We start from the raw sequence: 23050 nt of genomic DNA on the forward strand, positions 1-23050 counted from the left end.
CCAGGAGAGAACCCAGGAGCCCGGCGCCCAGCCCCTCCCCTCCCCTCCCCAGGAGAGAACCCAGGAGTCCGGCGCCCAGCCCCTCCCCTCCCCTCCCCAGGAGAGAACCCAGGAGTCCGGCGCCCAGCCCCTCCCCTCCCCAGGAGAGAACCCAGGAGCCCGGCGCCCAGCCCCTCCCCTCCCCAGGAGAGAACCCAGGAGCCCGGCGCCCGGCGCCCAGCCCCTCCCCTCCCCAGGAGAGAACCCAGGAGCCCGGCGCCCAGCCCCTCCCCTCCCCAGGAGAGAACCCAGGAGCCCGGCGCCCGGCGCCCAGCCCCTCCCCAGGAGAGAACCCAGGAGCCCGGCGCCCGGCGCCCAGCCCCTCCCCTCCCCAGGAGAGAACCCAGGAGCCCGGCGCCCAGCCCCTCCCCTCCCCTCCCCAGGAGAGAACCCAGGAGCCCGGCGCCCAGCGCCCAGCCCCTCCCCTCCCCAGGAGAGAACCCAGGAGTCCGGCGCCCAGCCCCTCCCCTCCCCTCCCCAGGAGAGAACCCAGGAGCCCGGCGCCCAGCCCCTCCCCTCCCCAGGAGAGAACCCAGGAGCCCGGCGCCCGGCGCCCAGCCCCTCCCCTCCCCAGGAGAGAACCCAGGAGTCCGGCGCCCAGCCCCTCCCCTCCCCTCCCCAGGAGAGAACCCAGGAGCCCGGCGCCCGGCGCCCAGCCCCTCCCCTCCCCAGGAGAGAACCCAGGAGTCCGGCGCCCAGCCCCTCCCCAGGAGAGAACCCAGGAGCCCGGCGCCCAGCCCCTCCCCTCCCCAGGAGAGAACCCAGGAACCCGGCGCCCGGCGCCCAGCCCCTCCCCTCCCCAGGAGAGAACCCAGGAGTCCGGCGCCCAGCCCCTCCCCTCCCCTCCCCTCCCCAGGAGAGAACCCAGGAGTCCGGCGCCCAGCCCCTCCCCTCCCCAGGAGAGAACCCAGGAGCCCGGCGCCCAGCCCCTCCCCTCCCCAGGAGAGAACCCAGGAGCCCGGCGCCCAGCCCCTCCCCTCCCCAGGAGAGAACCCAGGAGTCCGGCGCCCAGCCCCTCCCCTCCCCTCCCCAGGAGAGAACCCAGGAGCCCGGCGCCCAGCCCCTCCCCTCCCCAGGAGAGAACCCAGGAGTCCGGCGCCCAGCCCCTTCCCTCCCCAGGAGAGAACCCAGGAGTCCGGCGCCCAGCCCCGCTAAGCACTAGCCGGGCAGCGCCCCCCCCTGCAGGTGTTTGAGGCGGGGCCTGGCCCCCCCGGCAGCGGCAGGCGCGGGGCCAATGGGCCGGGCCGGCCCCGCCCCCCGCGCGCACGCTCCCTGCTCGGCGCAGCCCCGCGGTGCGCGGCGCAAGGGGCGCGCAGCGAGCCCGGTCGGGGCCCCGCGCGAGGCGGAGCCGCGTGGAGCCGCGCGGGGCGGAGGGTCCCCGCCGGGGCCGCGGGGAGCCGCGATGCGGAGCCGCTAGCGGGGGAGCCGGAGCCGCCCGGGCCGGGCTCCGCGTCTGCACCATGCGCCTCCTCCCCAGCCTCTGCCTGCTGCTGGCGGCCGGGTCCCGGGCAGCCCAGGTAGGCGCGGGGGGCGAGCGGCCCGCGGGGGGGCGAGCGAGCGGCCCGCGGGGGGGCGGGGTGTGGCTCCAGGGCGCTGGGCCCCCAGCTCCCTGCGGGGGGCTCCCCTTGGACCGAGGGGTGCCGGGGGCGCAGCCCCGTCACACCCCAGGGTGACAGTTCGGGTCAGTGGCTCTCAGCCCCCCCGCCCAGGTGTGCGGCTGGAGCCCCGGGCCGGGCCGAGGTGGGGGCTTGGACCCAGGGCGCTGGGTGGCTCCCAGGGGAGCTCGGCTCCCGCCGGCGCTTGGGGCCCCTCTGGTGCCTGTTCTCAGCCGGGCTGGTGAGTGCCCTGGGCTGCTGGCCCCCGAGCGGACTGAGGGGGACGGGGCGTGTTTTCAGGCAGAGCTGCCGAAAGGTGCCAGGACTCCTGGGTTCCTCCAGCTTGCGGAGGGCTCGGCAGGCTGTCACTGTCCTGCTGGCCTGTCCCTGGCACCTGTGCCACGTCCCGGGCCAAATGGCACCTGCTGTCCCCCAGGCCAGGCCCCATCACGGTTCCCTGCCTCCTCCCGCCCCGCCCTGGGGCTGGCAGAAGTTCCCGTTCCCACGGGAGAGTCAGTAACCCGTGCCACCCGATGGCAAAAGGCCGCCAGGGTCGAGGATGCACAGGCTCTGTGCTGAGCCCCGGCTTCCAGCCGTCCCGGGCAGGAGCCCCTCGGCGTGCCAGAGCCCCCAGGGGACCCCCTCTTCCTGCAGGCCTGACCACGTGGCCCCACGGCCTCCGAGGCTGAGCCTCTGGGCCCCAGCCCTCCTGCTGCCCCCCGTGAGCTCTGCCTGGTGGGTCCGGCTGAGCCAGATGCCTGGGCACAGACCTGGCCCCTCTGCCGGGACCAGCGCGGCTCAGCCAGGACTGGCAGCGACCCCCGGCCCCCAAGCAGCGATGGGCTCGTTAGCCCCCGGCCCGGGAAGGCCCCAGGTTGGCGCAGAGCAGCGAAGGATCAGACACATGGTCCGTGCGGCCGAGCCAGGGCTCCGCCCGGCCAAGCCACCGTGGGGTTCGTCTGGGCTGGATCTCCGACTCTGTCAGTCCCGGTGAGAGCTGCTGAGCCCCTCTGCGGGCCCGTCCTCATCCCCTGCCTCCTGACACCTCCCAGGCCATTGTCCTGGCCCTGTTCCCATGTGCTGCCTTCTGGAAATCCCTTAGTAGGGTTAATTGTTCAGTTCGGGGGCAGGGGCCGGGCTGGGTGTGTGTGATCCCATGGTCCCTCCCGTCTCCTGCTCTGCCCCAAGAGCAGCTTTAACCCTGCTGCACCCGCTGGGTAGCAGTACAGAGGGAAACTGAGGCATGCATTCGCTTCGTAACAGTATTACAGAAAATTCCTACCTTGTTCCGTTGTTGAAGGGGGAAATCCGTGCCCATCCCCCGGGACCCTGGGCACTGCCCCACGGTTCCTCTTTCCAGCTTCCCAAGGCTGCAGGATCCCGGCTGAGAGCAAGGGGCTCTGGTCCCTCCGTGTGGGAATGGCCACGCCAGGGTGAAAGCAGGGCCTCAGTACTGGGCTGATGGTGGGGGTGTCTCTGTCCCCAGGAGCCAGGGGGTGTGCCAGGCCCAGTCTCTTGGTGCCCCAGCTGTAAGGGGAGGAGGGACTCTCCGGGGAGAGGGAAACCGGAGTTTTGGGGGTGGATGCTCTGTGAGGCTGCAATGTCTGAAACAGGGGGCTAACCCCTGTGCAGGAGCCCCTTCCCCATCTCCCTTCCCCCCCCTCTAGTCCCATCCCCCCATCCTGTCCCAGCCATCATTGCTCTGCCCATAGGCTTCTGCTCCCGTGTGCCCCCCAGTGGGTGCAGCGGCCCCTCCCCAGCTGGGCTGAGCCCAGGGCCCCCATGCATACAGCTGTGTGGGGGGTCTCTGCAGCCTGGCCCTGTGCTTGCATGCTGCAGGGGGAGGGGTCAGGGCTGGGGGTGCCACGGGTTCCCCTGGGGGCCGACTCCCACCCATATGACCCTGGGTGGGAGGCGCTCCCAGACTGTGTCGGTGACGGGTGGGCCCGGCTCACGATGGGGGCTGGCGAGGGAGGAAATGGGGCCTGGGTGCAGCAGCTGCTGCGTCTCTGATCCCAGAGGCCAGGCTGGCGAGCACGCGGCCTCCAGGGCTCTGGCCCTGGGGTGAGTCCAGCTGAGCGTCTGCAGTGACCAGGCCGCCCAGCGGGGGCAGTATCTGTCAGTTCCCCGGGGAGGTTGGGCAGGGCGGAGTCCACCCAGGGGGAGCCGTGACCCCAGAGGCCCGGTGTGACGAAGTGGGAACGTTCTTAATGTTTTCTCTGAATGCTGGGTGTGTGCCTCAGTTTCCCCTAGGCAGTACTTAAGTCTCTAGATCAGTCTCTAGTGCTTGAGCCCGCCAGGGCAGTCGTGTGTGCCCGCAGGACACCGTGCCGTTGAAAAGCCACCGCCGAGCACGGCCGCCGGAGAACCGCCGTCCGAAATGCCGCCGAGAAGCGTTGCAGTTTCTCGGCGGCGGGGTGTCTGGCGCCCGCCACAGTCTCCTGAAAATAGGAATGTGCTATTCCCACAGAAAGGTTGGGGACACTGGTCCAGGTGGGGGGATCAGGGGGTGTGATTATTACAGAGCCCGAGAGGGCCAGTGTGATGCTGTCTGCACAGAGAATGGTCGACACCCTGTCTCCTGATGGCCTGGGCCCCCCGTGCCAAGGTGCCAGCTGAAGGGGCTGGAGAACAAAGGGATCAGGTGGCCTCCTGGCCCGGGAAAGAGACAAAGGCCAGAGGAGGGGCGGGAGAGTTTCAGTTTGGAGCTGGCTGGGGAAATGGAGGGAGGCTCAGAGCCGGGGTCTGGGCTCCCCACCCCCAAAGAGGGACCTGACTGAGGGGTCCTGGTTTCTGTACCTACAGGCTCTGTGTTAGACCATGTTCCTGTCGTCTAATAAACCTTCTGCGTTACTGGCTGGCTGAGAGTCATGGGAAATTGCAGGAAGTGGGGAGTGCAGGGCCCTGACTGCCCCACGCTCCGTGACACCCATCTCTGCTGACAGCCAACCTCCCCTGCTCTTCCCTCCCTGAGCCTCTGTGCCCCCCACTCCTCCGGTCTCCCTCCCTCCCAGCCCCAGTGCCTGGGGGTCCCTGGGCCGGAGGAGCTGCCAGAGAAGGGGGATCCTGGCTGTAAACACGAGCGACGCCTCGCCCTGGGTCTCCGCCCGCGGTGCTGCACCGGAATCCCCCCCCACCCCCAATCCCCCCGAGTCGCTGGCACTGAGTGCCCAGGCTGCACCGGTGCAGACGTCCACGCAGGAAGCCAGGCTGTAAGCCCCACGGGGAATCCGGGTGCTGCCCAGGCCCGGAGCCCCTTGAGAGGGGCTGTGGTCGGGGAGGAGGGGATGTCCCCGGCCTGGGGCTGGCAGGGCTCTGTCGGGGAGCAGCCGTTGGAGAGCCGGGATCTGCAGTGGGCGCCTGCAGTGGCCTTTTGGGCTCAGGCTCAGCTGCCTGCAGGGCTGGATTCCCTGGGGGTGGGGTCCCCTGAGCTGCTCGTTGCAGACTCTGGTCCCCCAGCCTCAGCCCTGGCTCCCGCCCCACGCCCCCGAGCGGTGGCTGAGTCAGCCTGGCAGAGCTGACACCTGCAAGCCCTGTCCCGGGGCGTGGAGGCTGCAGCTGCTCCCAGGCTCCTGGTTAGACTGCTGGGCCTGCTGAATATGCACCAGGGCAGGCTTGCTCACCACTGGCCAGCTCTGCCGGCTGAATATGCATCATGCGCCTGGGGCTCTGGTTGGCTAGACAGCCCCTGCTCAGCCCACCCTGCCCCCCTCTCTGCCCTCAGGTGCGGGGAGGGGAGTTAGTGCCCGCTCTGATTTCACCTAGTTCTGCTGTTGCTCGCACCCCTATGCAAAGTGAGCCTGTCACTCGCTGCTGGATGGGTCTGGTGTGCAAAGCGAGGGTGCGGTGGTTGGGATTGGTGCACGAGGGCCAGGTGGGCCTGGTGTGCAAAGCGAGGGTGCGGTGGTTGGGATTGGTGCACGAGGGCCGGGTGGGCCTGGTGTGCAAAGCGAGGGTGCGGTGGTTGGGATTGGTGCACGAGGGCCGGGTGGGCCTGGTGTGCAAAGCGAGGGTGCAGCTCGTGCAGGGATGCTCGCCCAGTCAGTCACCCGGACACAGCGTGGTGTCCGTAGGGCAGACCTGTCCATGCTGCAGCCACCCCGTGTTCCAACTCCATCCGTCTGTCTCCATCTGACCTCGCTGGCCAGTTCCCGGGGGGAGCCCCAACTCCCCCACCTCGCCCCCCCCCGTCCTTTGTTCTCACCAGGGACGTTGCTCAGTCTCCCCCTGGGTCTCCGAGTGTTCGTGGCCGTTGGCTGCTCCGTTTCTCCAGTGATGTGGGTTTGTCTCAGCCCGTCTGTTTCGGTAATCCCTTCGGGCTCTGCAGCCGGGCGACCTGAGCACAAACAGCCCCCCCGCCCCCCACAGGGAGCCATTGAAAATATAGGGGAAACTGAGGCACACATGGTTCATAGACGTAGCATGGAAATTTCCTGCTTGGTCCAGGGGTTTATTCAGTGCCTAGCACCACTGGGGGACCCTGGTCTGGGTCTGTGTGTCGCCTGGTGCCACAGGGGGCCCTGGTCCTGGCCTGGGTCTGTGCGACGCCTGGTGCCACGGGGGGCCCCAGTCAGGGTCTGTAGGTGCTATCACAGTGCATAATACCCCAGTGCCCCACTCCCACGGCCTTGCGCCTGCGGATTGCTGCAGAGCTCTTGGGAGACAGGGTCAGACTTCAGGAATTTCGAGGGCGGGGGTGTGTGTGTGTGTGTGTGTGTGTGTCATGGGGCAGCCCAGGGCCCCTCTAGTCTGGTATCCGTCTCTGAGAGGAGCAGCACCAGGAGGCAGTGATGGGGTGACCTGCCCCCGGGAGAGGCTGGGGCTCATGCCCTCAAGCAGGAGGATGCATGAGCTAATTCTGGGTATTTTTAGTTACTTGTAGTGACGTCTGGCTCTTTCCTGAACCCTGTGGGGCTCTCAGCCTCGGAGAGATCTTGTGGCAGAGAGTTCCACCAACTCTTTGTGAACCCTGCAGCAGTGTGTCCTTGTTACCCCGCCTTCTAGCGAGAAGAGCTGCTGGGCCGCCAGGGTCTACCTCTGTCTCCTGAGGGCGCCTTTGCCCCACGCTGGCTCTGGTGCCCATGGACACGTTTGGGGATATGCATGTGTCTGACTCCTCCCTCCCCTGGGAGCTGCGCAGCCTCCCTGCTCGTTCTCTCCTTATGACCGTGTTTCATTCCCCAGCACGGTGCTAAATGCCACATAACGAGCCTGAATTAACGAGCAATTTACATGCAGTTTCCCAGTGACTGCACTGTGGTTGGGCAAATGAGAAGAGAATGAGCGAGGGGTGGGCGGGCGGGGGCCGGAACTCAGCGCTGGGCCCGGGGGGCGTCACTTGTCTCTGGCTTGTAGCATAACAAAACACACTTCCCGTCTGGGTGTCTGTGCCCCCCTCTGTGGGGCGGGTACCTCAGTACCTCCAGCGCCCTTGGCCCCCCGGGCAGTGCCATCTCCCCGCCGGCAGGCCTGGCCCTCGTGCTTCCGGAGGTGCTGGCGACCTGGAGAGTGCGTATCTCAGTGAGGCCGGGCATTGTGGGTGCTGCTGGGATGCCCGTCGGGAGCTGGGTGCCCCAGGTGGCACAAGGGGCTTCCCTCCTAGGGGGACTCCCTTCCCCAGCTGGCCAGAGTCCTGCAGAGAGTGGGCCAGGGCTGGGCACTTGGGGCAGGGATGGTCCCTTCTTGAGCTCGACACGGGGCACAGAACAGCAGCAGCTTGAAGGGTCCGGGGCAGGGGCTGGGTGGGAGCCAGCAGCGGGGTAGGGCCAGGGCCAGGGCTAGGAGGGAGCCGGCAGAGGGTCAGGGCCAGGGCCAGGGCCAGGGCTGGGAGGGAGCCGGCAGAGGGGCGGGGGCGAGGGCGAGGCTGGGGCAGAGGCTGGGAGGGAGCCGGCAAAGGGTCAGGGTCAGGGCCAGGGCCAGGGCTGGGAGGGAGCCGGCAGAGGAGTGCGGCCGAGGGCGAGGCTGGGGCAGGGGCTGAGAGGGAGCTGGCAGAGGGGTGGGGCTGGGGCGGGGCCAAGGGCGGGGCCAGGGCAGGGGCTGGGAGGGAGCCGGCAGAGGGGCGGGGTCGGGGCTGAGGGCGGGGCAGGGGCAGGGGCAGGGCTGAGCGGCACGGTCTCCCGGTGCTGCCCGCACTCGGTGGCTGCTGAGCCCCTGCCTGGCGCCCGTGGGGAGGCGTGTGAGGCGCGGGCTGCGGCCGCCCCCCGATGCTCGCTGGCTCCCTGCCTGCGCCAGGCACCAGGCCGCCCCGTCTCAGTCAGGGCAGGGCAGTGCTGGGGCGCCGGGCGCTGCAGCCCACCACGCACAGGGCAGCGTCCTTGGCGTGCAGCCTGGCGCAGGGCAGGGAAGATGGGACAGACCTGGGGTCTCTGGTGTTCGCCACGTGGGGCAGGGCCTCGACCCTCAGGGTGCCGGTTCCAGGGGGCTTGGGGGGAGCCGCCTGCAGCATCTGGGCACCGCCTGCCTGGAAGCGGCTGCAGAGCCCAGGGACGCCGATCCCCCCTTACCCTGCGTCTCATCCCATTGCAAGCTCTGCCCAGCTGGGGGGGCTGATTGAGGGGGGAGAGCTGCACCCACCTTTCCCCTCCTGCTCCCCTGTGCTCTGTTTTTCTGCCCACTGGAGTCTGCCACCCCCCCCCCAGGTTCATCCCGTCTCCATGCTGCACCCCCCAGCACTCGGAAGAGCCCCCATCCCTGCAGCCAGCCTGGCCTGGGGCCATCTCCACTCCCCCCACCAATGTGGGGAGCCGGAGCCCACGCAGCTGGTGCTGGTGCCTGGTGCAGGGATTCGCGTGATGAATAAATGCTGGGGGGGGTGGGGGGGTGACTGTCTCACTCCTGTCCGCGTGGCCTGGGCGAGGCTCAGTGAGGCTGGAAGGCGGCAGAGGAAGCTGCGTGGCCTCACCGCTGTGCGCTGGGCTGGTGGAAGACTCTGCCCCAAGGGCTCACCCAGGCTGAGGAGTGCTGTTTACGGGAGTTATGGCAGCGCCCAGGAGCCCCGGCCAGGGCCCAGGGCCCCAGGGTGAGGGCACGGCACAGGTACTGAATGAAGACGGGCCCTGCCCCGAAGAACCGACAGTCTCCATGCAGCCGAGAGCTGGGCAGGGTCGAGAAAAGGGCCCGGCCGTTTCTGTGGCTAACGAGAACATCCCTATTTAGAGCAGCGAGGGGCAGAACGGGCCCAAGAGGCCTGGCTGGGCCGGAGACGTCTAATTCCCAGGGGTCAGCGGGGGCTTCCCCGGGGCCGGGAATCCCATCGCTGCCGGCTGCAGGGCTCCGGGCGCCTTTCTCCACTGCAGTGGTGCTGTCGGAGCCGGGATGCTGGGCGTGGGCGGGCGTGGGCGTGGGCGGGCGTGGGCGTGCGCACGCAGTGACGGCTAGTCCCCACAAGGTGGCACTGCAGGACCGTCCGGTCCGGTCTGGTCCGGTCTGGGTTCCCGGCGCTAGGCTGGGCGGAGGTGCCTACCTGGCCAGGGCATTCGCACCACGTCCAAAGCGCCCTCAGCCCCAAGGGGCCCCACCTCGGAGCGCAGAGACGCAGCCCCTGGGGACGGGGAACGGCGCCGGAGCCCAGTCCAGCCCCTCTGCCCGAGGAAGGGCCACAGCGGCGCTCCGGGCACTGGGAATGCGGATTCTTGACTCAGGACGGAGGCACCGAGCGTTACATCGTGCTGAGCCAGGGCCCGAAGTCTCACAACCGACACCTCTTCAGGGCAGGGACTGTCGGTCGCCGTGCGTCTGGGCAGGGGCCGGGGCCCCCGGTCTCGGTCGCCGTGCGTCTGGGCAGGGCCCGGCGCGCCGGGGCCCCCGGTCTCGGTCGCCGTGCGTCTGGGCAGGGCCCGGCGCGCCGGGGGCCCCCGGTCTCGGTCGCCGTGCGTCTGGGCAGGGCCCGGCGCGCCGGGGGCCCCCGGTCTCGGTCGCCGTGCGTCTGGGCAGGGCCCGGCGCGCCGGGGGCCCCCGGTCTCGGTCGCCGTGCGTCTGGGCAGGGCCCGGCGCGCCGGGGGCCCCCGGTCTCGGTCGCCGTGCGTCTGGGCAGGGCCCGGCGCGCCGGGGGCCCCCGGTCTCGGTCGCCGTGCGTCTGGGCAGGGCCCGGCGCGCCGGGGCCTCCAAGTGCTCCCATCACAGAAATTACGTTAATGTGAACAAAGGAAACACTCCTTCCTGTAAAAAGAAAAGGAGGCCTTGTGGCACTTTAGAGACTAACCAATTTATTTGAGCGTAAGCTTTCGTGAGCTACAGCTCACTTCATCAGATGCATTCTTTTTGCGAATACAGACTAACACGGCTGCTACTCTGAAACTCCTTCCTGTGTACTGAGTTCTGTGGATGCAGGGTCCCGGACTCCTGGGTTCTGGCTGTAGCTCTGGGAGGGTTGTGGGGTCCAGTGGTTGGAGCAGGGGGCTGGGAGCCAGGACTCGTGGGTTCTGTCCCAGCAGGAAGAGGGAGCTGCTTTCTGGCCCCGATCGCTGCTGGGCCCCTGGCAGGAGTGTCTCTAATTGTGGCCGATCCTGTAGGACGGCGAGGTAGTGAGACGTCAGTGTGGCCAGCAGGTGGAGACGCCGGGCTTGGGAATAATCCGCTGGGGGGCGGGGGGGGTGCTGGGCGGGGGGGGGGGGGTGCTGGGCTGAGGCAGGTGCCGGGGAGCGAGGGGTGGGGGGGACGATCGTGTAGCCTCTGAACCGGCTCTTGCAGTCACAGCAGCCGCAGCCCGGGGGCAAAGGGGCCAGTCCCGCTAATGACAGGGATGGGGCACGTGCGGGCCCCGGGGCCACTGTCTGGGGCAGGGTCAGGCAGAACTGTATGGGGGGAACCCAGGGCTGGCCTAGCAGGGGCTGCGGGTTCAGGAGTGAAGGGCACCAGCAGAGCTGAGGAGGGGGGAGTTTACAAATGAAGCAAACCTCCCCCCTCTTTCTGGAGGGCTCGGCAGGACTCTGGCAGCAGCCCCTGCTTCCCCTGGCCCGGTGGCCTGTGCTGTTCTCCTCTGTCTGGGGCTTATACGGTGCTCGCCACCATGGCGTCTGGGCACTTTCTGAAGCCGCTGCCTCTCCCCTGCATGGGGGGTGGGGAGTCAGCAGCAAGGGCAGGCTCGGGTTCCCTCCAGGGAGGGGGCGGCAGGGCTGTGGGGGCTGCAAAGGCCAGGAGTCCCGGCCTCGCCTGCCATTCGCCCTCCCTCCTGCTCTGGGGGCAACCCAGGCCGGGCCATTCCCATCCTGCCGGCCTCTCGCTACCCCTTTCCCCCCCTCCCCCCCCGGAGACCCCACGCGGGGCCGGGGCTTTGCCCCCCCCGGAGACCCCACGCGGGGCCGGGGCCTTGCCCCCCCGGAGACCCCACGCGGGGCTGGGGCCTCTCCCTGCAGCCTGCTGACGATTGGCAAGGTGACTGACGGGCCCCCCGTGCGACGCTCTCCTAGTGACCAGCCCCCCGCATCTCACCGCTCTGATGTGTCCCGTCCCCCCCCCGGACAGGGCTGAGCTGTCGTAACCTCCCTCCCCGGATTCCTCCCCGTTTCCTCGACAACCCCCTAAGCTCCCGGCTGGTGCTAGAGGCTCAGAGAGGAGCCCCCCTCCCCCCGGGGGCTCCGCTGAGACCGGGCCAGATGGCCGGGGCTTCCCGATGCCATGTCTGCTCAGGCCCCCCCGCCCAGCCGGCCCGTGGCCAGCCCCAGCTGACGTCACTCGGCTGGAAGAGATGGGGAGCGGAGCGGGGGTTCGCTCCAGCCGGGCGCTTTATAAGGACGGGAGCGGAGCCGCGCGGCTCTCTCCGGCTCGCTCTCAGTCCCGGAGGAGGCTGGGGGGCCGGCTGGTGAGCGGGGGCTCGCGGGGGCTCCCCAGGCCGGGGGCCGAGGGTCGGGAAGCAGGCTGCCGCCCCACCGAGGGGGGATGAGGCAGGGGCCGACATGACCGTGCCGCTGCTGAAGATCGGAGCTGTGCTCAGCACCATGGCCATGGTCACCAACTGGATGTCGCAGACGCTGCCCTCCCTGGTGGGGCTCAATGGCACCACGATCTCCCGGGCTGGCACCTCAGAGAAAATTGTGAGTCCCTATGGCCAGGTGCCCACGTGAGCAGCTGGGGGTGTGGGTGTGTGTGGGGGGGAGGATGGGGTGTCTGTCCGTCCGTCTGTCCCTCCGTCCGGGTGCCCCGCACGCTGCCGGGCGGCTGACTCGGGGGAGTCCGGGTCTGTCTGTGTCCGGCTGCCTGTGCAGGGACCCTATTGGGGCCGTCTGCGTTTTGCCCAGCTCCAGCCTGGCGGGGGATGCCCCAGCCTCTCTGCTCCCTGCCCCCCTGCCGTTGATCTCCATGTCCCCCCCCCGCTTTGCCTGGAGAGCCCCCCCGGAGAGCAGTGCGCTGGGGCTGAGCAGGGCAGGACCCCTGGGGGGACAACAGACGAGCGACTGCTCTGTGCTGCGGGTCCCCGTCGTTGTGGGTGGCAGGGGCTGGTTGTTACAGGTTTACTGGCTGCAGCATTCGCTCCCATCTGTCTGAGTGCGGTGCTGAGCCCGGCTGGGGCCCCGGCGGTCACGCTCCTGCGTTTCCAGACCCCTTTGGCTCCGGTTCCCTTTGTGGGGTGGAGCGGGATTTTCAGACCCTCCTGCACCCATGGCATGGTGGAGAGACGTGTCCCTGCTGTGGCTCCCCCCCGCAAGGCAGCCGGCCCTGGCCCCTGCGGGAGACCAGGCGAGGGGCTGGTGGCCCCCCGGCTGCTGCAGGGGGGCCGATGGGGCAGTGTTAGTGACCCTGCCAGCCGGCCCCTCTGGGAGGCAGGTGCTGCAGGCATTGAACGAACTGTAGCCCCCCCCCCCCATTCGTTAAATGACTCCCGCTGGGCTGAGCAGCTCCGTCTCCCGAGGCGCCCGGAGCTCCCCCAGGCTCGGCCGGCCGCTCGCGGCTCTTGGCAGCTGGCTTGGAGTGGGGCACTGCTGGGCGGGGTCCGCTTGGGGCTCCTTAATTGCTTGAAAAATCCTCCCCCGAAAAGAGGAGGACAGTCGTCCGTGCCCCCCAGCCCCTCGCACTGGCAACCTCGCGCCTGCCCGAGTCGATTCTGCACCCACTGGATGCGCCAGAGACTTTGCGTTTTCTCTGGCTTGAATTATGGGCTCCGGCCCAGGGGGTCCCGGCTCTGCCAGCCAGAGAGCCAGCAGCCGGGCCCCTCGGGGCAGCCATGGGCTGGGGACGTGATCCAGGCTTTGCGATGGGATGCGCCCCCGCCTCTCTCCTGTGCGCCTTGGGGCCTCATTGGGGTGAATTGTTCACTCGTGGACTGGAGCCGTCTTGGCTCGTGTGTCCTTCCCCGAGCCGGGTGTCAGGTCCTCCCGTGACTGCTCAGATATGGCGTCCGAAACCTGTCTGCTTCAAACCAATTCAACGCATTGGGGGCAGGGGACTGCAGGGGGATGGGGGATCCCGGTCTGGACGAGCTTGGGGGGGGGCAGGGGACTGCAGGGGGCTGGGGGATCCCGGACTGGACGAGCTGGTGGAGGGGGGGGCAGGGGACTGCAGGGGGCTGTGGGATCCTCGACTGGATGAGTGGGGGGGGGATCGGGACTGCAGGGGGCTGGGGGGATCCCAGACTGGATGAGCTGCAGGGGGACTGCAGGGGGCTGGGGGAGCCATGGATGAGGGAGCTGGGGATGAGGGGGCTGCAAGGGGCTTGGGGGATCCCGAGCTGGGGGAGACTGCAGGGGGTTGGGAGATCTGGGGTTGGAGGAGCTGGGGGGGGACTGGGATCTGAGGGGGGGCTGCAGGGGACTGGGAGATCCGGGGCTGGGGGAGCTGGGGCTGAGGGGGCTGCAGGGAACTGGGAGATCTGGGGTTGGAGGAATCATAGAATATCAGGGTTGGAAGGGACCTCAGGAGGTCATCTAGTCCAACCCCCTGCTCGAAGCAGGACCAATTCCCAGTTAAATCATCCCAGCCAGGGCTTTGTCAAGCCTGACCTTAAAAACTTCTAAGGAAGGAGATTCTACCACCTCCCTAGGTAACGCATTCCAGTGTTTCACCACCCTCCTAGTGAAAAAGTTTTTCCTAATATCCAACCTAAACCTCCCCCACTGCAACTTGAGACCATTACTCCTTGTGCTGTCCTCTTCTACCACTGAGAATAGTCTAGAACCATCCTCTCTGGAACCCCCTTTCAGGTAGTTGAAAGCAGCTATCAAATCCCCCCTCATTCTTCTCCTCCGCAGACTAAACAATCCCAGTTCCCTCAGCCTCTCCTCATAAGTCATGTGTTCCAGACCCCTAATCATTTTTGTTGCCCTTCGCTGGACTCTCTCCAATTTCTCCACATCCTTCTTGTAGTGCGGGGCCCCAAACTGGACACAGTACTCCAGATGAGGCCTCACCAATGTCGAATAGAGGGGAACGATCACATCCCTCGATCTGCTCGCTATGCCCCTACTTATACATCCCAAAATGCCATTGGCCTTCTTGGCAACAAGGGCACACTGCTGACTCATATCCAGCTTCTCGTCCACTGTCACCCCTAGGTCCTTTTCTGCAGAACTGCTGCCGAGCCATTCGGTCCCTAGTCTGTAGCTGTGCATTGGGTTCTTCCGTCCTAAGTGCAGGACCCTGCCCTTCTCCTTATTGAACCTCATCAGATTTCTTTTGGCCCAGTCCTCCAATTTGTCTAGGTCCCTCTGTATCCTATCCCTGCCCTCCAGCGTATGTGTCTCTCCTCCCAGTTTAGTGTCATCCGCAAATTTGCTGAGAGTGCAATCCACATCATCCTCCAGATCATTTATGAACATATTGAACAAAACCGGCCCGAGGACCGACCCTTGGGGCACTCCACTTGATACCGGCTGCCAACTAGACATGGAGCCATTGATCACTGCCCGTTGAGCCCGACAATCTAGCCAGCTTTCTACCCACCTTATAGTGCATTCATCCAGCCCATACTTCCTTAACTTGCTGACAAGAATATTGTGGGAGACCGTGTCAAAAGCTTTGCTAAAGTCAAGAAACAATACATCCACTGCTTTCCCTTCATCCACAGAACCAGTAATCTCATCATAGAAGGCGATTAGATTAGTCAGGCATGACCTTCCCTTGGTGAATCCATGCTGACTGTTCCTGATCACTTTCCTCTCATATAAGTGCTTCAGGATTGATTCCTTGAGGACCTGCTCCATGATTTTTCCAGGGACTGAGGTGAGGCTGACTGGCCTGTAGTTCCCAGGATCCTCCTTCTTCCCTTTTTTAAAGATTGGCACTACATTAGCCTTTTTCCAGTCATCCGGGACTTCCCCGGTTCGCCATGAGTTTTCAAAGATAATGGCCAGTGGCTCTGCAATCACAGCCGCCAATTCCTTCAGCACTCTCGGATGCAACTCGTCCGGCCCCATGGACTTGTGCACGTCCAGCTTTTCTAAACAGTCCCTAACCATCTCTATCTCCACAGAGAGCTGGTCATCTACTCCCCATGTTGTGATGCCCAGCGCAGCAGTCTGGGAGCTGTCCTTGTTCGTGAAAACAGAGGCAAAAAAAGCATTGAGCACATTAGCTTTTTCCACATCCTCTGTCACTAGGTTGCCTCCCTCATTCATTAAGGGGCCCACACTTTCCTTGGCTTTCTTCTTGTTGCCAACATACCTGAAGAAACCCTTCTTGTTACTCTTGACATCTCTTGCTAGCTGCAGCTCCAGGTGCGATTTGGCCCTCCTGATTTCATTCCTACATGCCCGAGCAATATTTTTATACTCTTCCCTGGTCATATGTCCAACCTTCCACTTCTTGTGAGCTTCTTTTTTATGTTTAAGATCCGCTAGGATTTCACCGTTAAGCCAAGCTGGTCGCCTGCCATATTTACTATTCTTTCGACTCATCAGGATGGTTTGTCCCTGTAACCTCAACAGGGATTCCTTGAAATACAGCCAGCTCTCCTGGACTCCTTTCCCCTTCATGTTAGTCCCCCAGGGGATCCTGGCCATCCGTTCCCTGAGGGAGTCAAAGTCTGCTTTCCTGAAGTCCAGGGTCCATATCCTGCTGCTTACCTTTCTTCCCTGCGTCAGGATCCTGAACTCAACCAACTCATGGTCACTGCCTCCCAGATTCCCATCCACTTTTGCTTCCCCTACTAATTCTTCCCGGTTTGTGAGCAGCAGGTGAAGAAAGGCGCCCCCCCTAGTTGGCTCCTCTAGCACTTGCGCCAGGAAATTGTCCCCTACGCTTTCCAAAAACTTCCTGGATTGTCTATGCACCGCTGTAATGCTCTCTCAGCACATATCAGGAAAATTAAAGTCGCCCATGAGAACCAGGGCGTGCGATTTAGTAGCTTCTGCGAGTTGCTGGAAGAAAGCCTCATCCCCCTGGGCCGGTGGTCTATAGCAGACTCCCACCACGACATCACTCTTGTTGCTCACACTTCTAAACTTAATCCAGAGACACTCAGGTATTTCTGCAGTTTCGTACCGGAGCTCTGAGCAGTCATACTGCTCCCTTACATACAGTGCTACTCCCCCACCTTTTCTGCCCTGAGGAACTGCGTGGGACACAACTGCAGGGGGCTGGGGAGGTGGGGGGAACTGCAGGGGGCTGGGGGAGTCAGGGATGGGCAGCTGGGGATGAGGGGGCTGCAGGGGGCTGGGAGATCCGGGGTTGCAGGAGCTGGGGAGGGTACTGCAGGGGACTGGGAGATCTGGGGTTGGAGGAGCTGGGCGGGGGGGCCTGCAGGGGACTGGGGGAGGTGGGGGGAACTGCAGAGGCCTGCAGGGGACTGGGAGATCCGGGGTTGCAGGAGCTGGGGATGAGGGGCCTGCAGGGGACTGGGAGATCTGGGGTTCGAGGAGCTGGGGGGGGGCCTGCAGGGGCCTGGGGGAGGTGGGGGGAACTGCAGGGGGCTGGGGGAGTCAGGGATGGGGAGCTGGGGATGAGGGGGCTGCAGGGGGCTGGGAGATCTGGGGTTGCAGGAGCTGGGGAGGGTACTGCAGGGGGTTTGGGGAGCTGGAGGGGGGATTGGAGGAGCTGGGGGTGAGGGGACTGCAGGGAGTTGGAGGGGCTGGGGATGAGGGAGGTGGGGGGTGGACTCTGGGCCCACTGCGGGTCCCGTGTGGCATTTGCAAGGGGACCTGCCGCCGCTGCTGGAGAGGAGGGAATGGCCCCGATTCTGTGTGGATCGGGAGCAGCTCAGGGGAAGTGGCTGCTGTGAAGCTGGCCCAGCTTGCTCAGATCCTCGTTAACCCCAGCTACGGCCCTAACGAGTGTGGAGGGTGTGGTAGAGGTTGCTCCCCCCCCCCCCAAGGAGCTGGGCTGTGTGGGTGCTGGCCCTGTGGAAGGGTGGGGCAGTGACTGTGGGGGGAATTTTCCCTGCCCCAGAGCACAGCCTGGAGAGCAAAGCACCCTGGGGCTGGCAGGGGGGAAAGTGATTGTAATGGCCGCCCCGTGCTTCCCCCCACCCCCAGCCCTCACCCAAGCCCTAAATTGCTGATTTGTGTCTCCTGTGCAAGCTGCCTGGTCCGGCGGGGGCTGGGGGCTGCGCCGGTGTGAATGGGCACCACTCCCTTGGCTCTGCTGGGGCGGGGGGGTCACACATTGCAGGCGGCTTCCTGGGGCATCGGCACTGAGGGGAAGCGCTCGGGGTGGGGGTCGGCATGTTTAGCCCAGGCTGGTCTGAAGCCCCAGCTCCGTGGGCGCGGTTTGGTTTGCCGGCTTGGTGGTTGGCAGCACCCTGCAGCGCGGGCTGCCTTCGCGCTGGGGCTGCGCAGGGAATAATGATCCACTTGCCTGCCTGCAGGACGCCTGGGTTCCTTCCCCGGTGCTGGCAGCTGCCTGCCGTGAGTGAGTTTGAGTTAATGCACCCGTCGGCCGGGGCTGGAGCGCGGGGCCCTGGGAGGCAGTGTCCTGAGCCCTGCTCCTCGCCCGGACAGCGACTGGGCACTAGCTGTGGCCATGCAGAGCAGGGCAGCAGCCGCCGGGTCTGGGGGGCACCATGCTGTGTGCTCTGACCCCCTGTGCCCGGCTTTGCTGCCGTTCCCTGCCAGCAGAGCTGGGGGGCAAGCGGGGCTCTGCTTGCTGTCTGTCCACCCCGTCCGTCCATCGTAAAATCTCTCACTGTAACGGGGAGCCTCCGGATCAGGCGTTTTGCTCACAGTCCCTCCCCGTGGGGCACTCAGAGCTCGCTGTGGCGGCCCCCCACAGCTGTTGGGTGTAGGGCAGCCCCTCTGCTGCCCTCTGCCTGTGGCAGGTTTCCATGGCGATGGCTGTGGTGTGAGGGGGAGACGGGGCAGCAGGAGTGGGTCATGGGCACGCACGTGTGTGCACACGCGGTGCACACAGACCGGGGCGTGCACACGAGCCCTTGGGTGTGTTCCCGGGTTGTTCCCATGCCTGCTGGTCTGCCGCGAGCTCAGCCAGAAACGCCTCGCTGGGCTCTGGGTCTGGACCCCCCTTGGGGCTGCCTGCAGCGCCCTGTTGGGGGGACCTGCGTCCGCCGACATTCGGGAAACCACCCCCTCCCCCCCAGCCAGGGCACCTATGGTTTGACTTGGCCGGCGGCTCGAAGCTGTTTGATGGGGTGATGCCAGTGGAGTTGGCATGTTTCCCAATGGGGTGCCCTGCGGGGGCAGAGCTAGATTCCCCCACCTCCCCACACCCCCTTGTTGGCTTGGGCTCAGTCGGGAGCCTGGTCCCATCTGCCCTGGCATTGGCAGGCGTGGGTGGCTCTGGCTGTTGGTGCTAACTCAGCGTTTCAGGACCACGGTGCTCTGGACAGCTCCTCTTGTCTCCCTGCTCGGGGCCGCGGGAGCCCGGCGCAGGACAGCCTGGGGTGCGTCTCTGGGCCAGAAGCCAGCATGCCGCAGGACGGGCCCAGTAAACTCGGCTCTCACGCAAACACCCACCGGTGCTTCCCTTACCTGCGTTCCTGCAGCAGCCATAAGTGGGGATCAGCGCCCCACTGTGACAAAACAGAGAGAGAGAGACTTCATGGTTGTTGTATGTCTGGGCAGGGCCCAGCATGGCGGGCCCCCCATCTCGGTCGCTGTGCGCCTGGGCGGGGCCCCCATCTCGGTCGCTGTGCGCCTGGGCGGGGCCCCCATCTCGGTCGCTGTGCGCCTGGGCGGGGCCCGGCGCCTGGGCGGGGCCCCCATCTCGGTCGCTGTGCGCCTGGGCAGGGCCCGGCGCGACGGGGCCCCCATCTCGGTCGCTGTGCGCCTGGGCAGGGCCCGGCGCGACAGGGCCCCCATCTCGGTCGCTGTGCGCCTGGGCGGGGCCCCCATCTCGGTCGCTGTGCGCCTGGGCGGAGCCCCCATCTCGGTCGCTGTGCGCCTGGGCGGGGCCCCCATCTCGGTCGCTGTGCGCCTGGGCGGGGCCCGGCGCGACGGGGCCCCCATCTCGGTCGCTGTGCGCCTGGGCAGGGCCCGGCGCGACGGGGCCCCCATCTCGGTCGCTGTGCGCCTGGGCGGGGCCCCCATCTCGGTCGCTGTGCGCCTGGGCAGGGCCCGGCGCGACGGGGCCCCCATCTTGGTTGTCTAGATGCTGTTGCAATGTAAATAAGCCTGTGGCAGACCCAGGAATTGACCCAGGTGTCCTGGGTCTCAGTCCTTGTCTAGACCATGTAGCCACAACCCACTGTTATTGTGGGTCCACTGAGGTAATGCAGGCCGGCCTGGTTCCCTAGCTAGCAGCTCTGTTGAGCTCTGAGTTGCTGGCTGTCCCATTACAGCAGAAATGGCCTGAGACCCCCACGCAGCCGGGGGCTAGGGCTGGAGTTTCCAAGTAGGCCTGAGGAGGAGTTTTGGGTGCCCCTGGTAGCTTTGGCAGCCTTCATCCAGAGCCCTCAAAGCTGGATCAGCCCATTGTCCCCATGGAGAGGTTAAGTGACTTGCCTGTGAGCACAGATGGAGTTGTTGGCAGAGCATGGAAGAACCCAGGAGTCCTGATCTCCGGATCCCCTGCTTGCGCCGCCCCAGGTAGAGAGCTACGCAGGGGAAATAGGTCTCCTCCATGGCCACGCGTTGGGCTTGTTGGATGGTTCTTCTCCAGATGATCAGACTTGTCTTCAAAGCTGTCTGCGTTGTGTAATTCCAACTTCCAGGAGCCAACGCGGCTCCAGCTGGGTTTGCCTTTGGATTCCTCCTCTCGTGCTCGGCTCTCTGGTCAGACGCCAGGGGGAACACGGCCCGCCGGCTCTCCCTCTGACTGGGCACACGGGGCCAGCACAGTCGTACCCCTGATAGCCTCTCAGTTCTCCTGGCTATGGGAGCTCCGGCTCTGTGCCCGTCCTCCAGCCCGGTGCCTGCCTCCATGCCCCAGGCTGCTCCTGCTGCCAAACATCCTCCCAGCATCTGGCTCCAGCCAGCCAATAACTGCTCCTGGCAGAGATTTTCCTTCCACATTAAGAGCTGACGCAGGCAACCCCATGCCAGCTCCTGCCTTTCCCGGAGAGCTGCTGTGTGCGAATGCTATTAAAAGCCTGCAGGCCGCCCTCCTTCTGCATGGAAATACCTCCAGATCGCGGGGAAGGCTGCGTGCTGCCCAAATGGGAAAGTATTGGGAAGCCACCAGCTTGGGGGAGAGTGCGGGGCGGGGCTGCTGCCTGCCCCCTCAAGCGGCACCCCTTGGCTGGCTGGGCTGGGTGCCGGGTGGGAACCTGGGCTGTGCCTCTTAACCTTGTAATTACTGAGCTCCTTTGCATGAGCCCCTCTTTGGAGTTGGCAGGGTCCTCGACACAGGAGATGAGATTGTAGATATTCCAGTGACCCCTAGAGACCCTGAATGAGATGCGGGGGGGCTGTTATGCCAGGTGCTGCAGAGACAGCAAGAGATGGACCGTGCCCCAAAGAGCTCAGAGTCCAAAGAGAGAGGATGGAAGGGGAAACTGAGGCACAGAGCAGGGCACTGCCAGAGCCTGGAGTAGAACTCAGGGGGCCTGAGTCCCAGGCCAGCCGACCATCCTGCCTCTCCCATTTTCTAACTCATGGTTGAGGTGTCGTTGGCTTTGTGTTCAATCAGATCTTGCTCGGTGTATTTCGTTGCTGTAATGGGGCCTATAAACTCATGACTGGTGTGGAGAAAGTAAATAGGGAAGCGTTATTTACTCCTTCTCATAACACAATCACTAGGGGTCACCAAATGAAGTTAATAGGCAGCAGGTTTAAAACAGACAAAAGGAAGGTTTCAGAGTAGCAGCCGTGTTAGTCTGTATTCGCAAAAGGAAAAGGAGTACTTGTGGCACCTTAGAGACTAGCCAATTTATTTGAGCATGAGCTTTCGTGAGCTACAGCTCACTTCATCGGAAGTATTTCTTCACACAATGCACAGTCAATCTGTGGAACTCCTTGCCAGAGGATGTTGTGAAGGCCAAGACTATAAGAGAGTTCAAAAAAGAATTAGATAAGTTCATGGAGAATAGGTCCATCAATGGCTTTTAGCCAGGATGGGCAGGGATGGTGTCCCGAGCCTCTGTTTGCCAGAGGCTGGGAGTGGGCGACAGGGGACGGATCACTTGGTGATTCCCTGTTCTGTTCAATCCCTCTGGGGCACCTGGCGTTGGCCACTGCTCGCCCCAGTCGCTTCCACGCTGCTGGCTCATGCGGCAAACATGTCCCGTGTGCGCCCCTGGGAATGCCCAACCCCCAGCTCCCACGTGCCCAGAGTCGCGTTTCGGGCCTGAATGCAGCCGGCTCGTCCGGGGCAGCTTTGCCTGTGGATCTGGCCCAGGGCTGGCTCATGTCAAGCGGAACCGCCCCGGTATTACACGGTCAGTGCTTGTGTGGCCCGGTCATTAGTGTCACTCCCGGGGAAGCAGTTGTTGCTTTACGGTAGTTGGCTAATCGCTGGGCACTCAGTGGTGTTCCTCGCAAAATCATTGCTCAGGATGAAGTAACGCTGCTGATGTGGCTGGAATGGGCCATCTTGCCCGCGTGCTCCTCAGCAGTGTTCGGCCCTTAGCTCTGGGGGCAGAGTCTCAGTTGCCTTGTGCAGTTATTCACACGAGTGGAAGGATTATGCCCCCTCTGCACTAGTGCAAATAAAGGGGGAGGGCAGTGGGGGGTCTGGCCCCACCTTTTTATATAGCATCCTTCACCCCAAACGAGATTGGTGAAGTGTGTCGCCCATGACTGACATGCAGCCCGTGCTGGACTAGGATAGAGCAGCTGTTTCACGTGAGATGATGTGGTCGAGTGCAGGGCACTGGGCTGGGAATCAGGAGACCGGTCTGCTCCTGGGTGCCCCTAGGCGACCTCTCTCAACCCTTTGGGGCAGGCTCTGGCTCTCCCTGTGCCATAAGAACGGCCAGACTGGGTCAGAGCAAAGGTCTATCTAGCCCAATATCCTGTCTTCTGACATTGGCCAATGGCAGGTGCCCCAGAGGGAATGAACAGAACAGGGCAATTATCGAGTGATCCATCCCCTGTTGCCCATTCCCAGCTTCTGGCAAACAGAGGCTAGGGACACCTTCCCTGCCCATCCTGGCTACTAGCCATTCTTGGACCTGTCCTCCAAGAACTTTATCTAGTTCTTTTTTGAACCCTGTTATAGTCTTGGTCTTCACAACATCCTCTGGCAAGGAGTTCCACAGGTTGACTGTGCGTTGTGTGAAAAAATACTTCCTTTTATTTGTTTTAAACCTGCTGCCTATGAATTTCATTTGGTGATCCTTAGCTCATGTGTTAGGAGGAGGAGTAAATAACACTTCCTGATTCACTTTCTCCACACCAGTCATGGTTTTATAGACCTCAATCGTATCCCCTCCCTTAGTCGTCTCTTTTGCAAACTGAAAAGTCCCAGTTTTATTAATCTCTCCTCATACGGAAGCCGTTCCATCCCACTCATCATTTTTGTTGCCCTTTTCTGAACCTTTTCCAATTCCAATCTCTCTTTTTGGAGATGGGGCAACCACATCTGCACGCAGTATTCAAGATGTGAGTGTACCATGGATTTATATAGAGGCAATGTGACATTTTCTGTCTTATGATTTATCCCTTTCTTAATGATTCCCCACATTCTGTTCGCTTTTTAGACGGCCGCTGCACATTGAGTGGATGTTTTCAGAGAACTCTCCACAAGACCTCCAAGATCTCTTTCTCGAGTATTAACAGCGAATTTAGACCCCATCATTTTATATGTATAGTTGGGATTATGTTTTCCAACGTGCATTACTTGGCATTTATCAACATTGAATGTCATCTGCCATTTTGTTGCCCAGTCACCCAGTTTTGTGAGATCCTTTTGTAGCTCTTTGCTGTCTGCCTGGGACTTAACTCTCTTGAGCAATTTTGTATCCTCTGCAAATTTTTACTCACTGTTTACCTCTTTTTCCAGATCATTTATGAATATGCTGAATAGTACTGGTCCCAGAACTGACCCCTGGGGGACACCACTATTTACCTCTCTCCATTCTGAAAACTGACCATTGATTCCTACCCTTTGTTTCCTGTCTTTTAGCCAGTTACCAATCCATGAGAGAACCTTCC

The 23050-nt window shown here is 63.9% G+C and overlaps 1 protein-coding gene across 2 annotated transcripts in view; it reads left to right on the forward strand.

Annotated features, from left to right (window-relative positions):
• Positions 1 to 1355: 1355 nt before the first annotated feature.
• OLFM2 (olfactomedin 2) overlaps positions 1356 to 23050 on the forward strand; it is an 82573-nt gene continuing 60878 nt past the window's right edge. Inside the window, exon 1 of one of the 2 annotated variants that reach the window (XM_084610233.1) lies at positions 1356 to 1556. In XM_084610233.1, the coding sequence (XP_084466359.1) occupies positions 1500 to 1556 (57 nt within the window). In that variant the 5' untranslated portion in view covers positions 1356 to 1499. Of the gene's footprint in view, positions 1557 to 11424; positions 11666 to 23050 lie in introns of those variants that run through there. The other variant, XM_084610232.1, reaches the window with a different exon arrangement.

The sequence above is a fragment of the Lepidochelys olivacea genome (genome assembly GCF_965140295.1).
Source record: "Lepidochelys olivacea isolate rLepOli2 genome assembly, chromosome: 20".
Taxonomy (NCBI): Eukaryota; Metazoa; Chordata; order Testudines; family Cheloniidae; genus Lepidochelys; species Lepidochelys olivacea.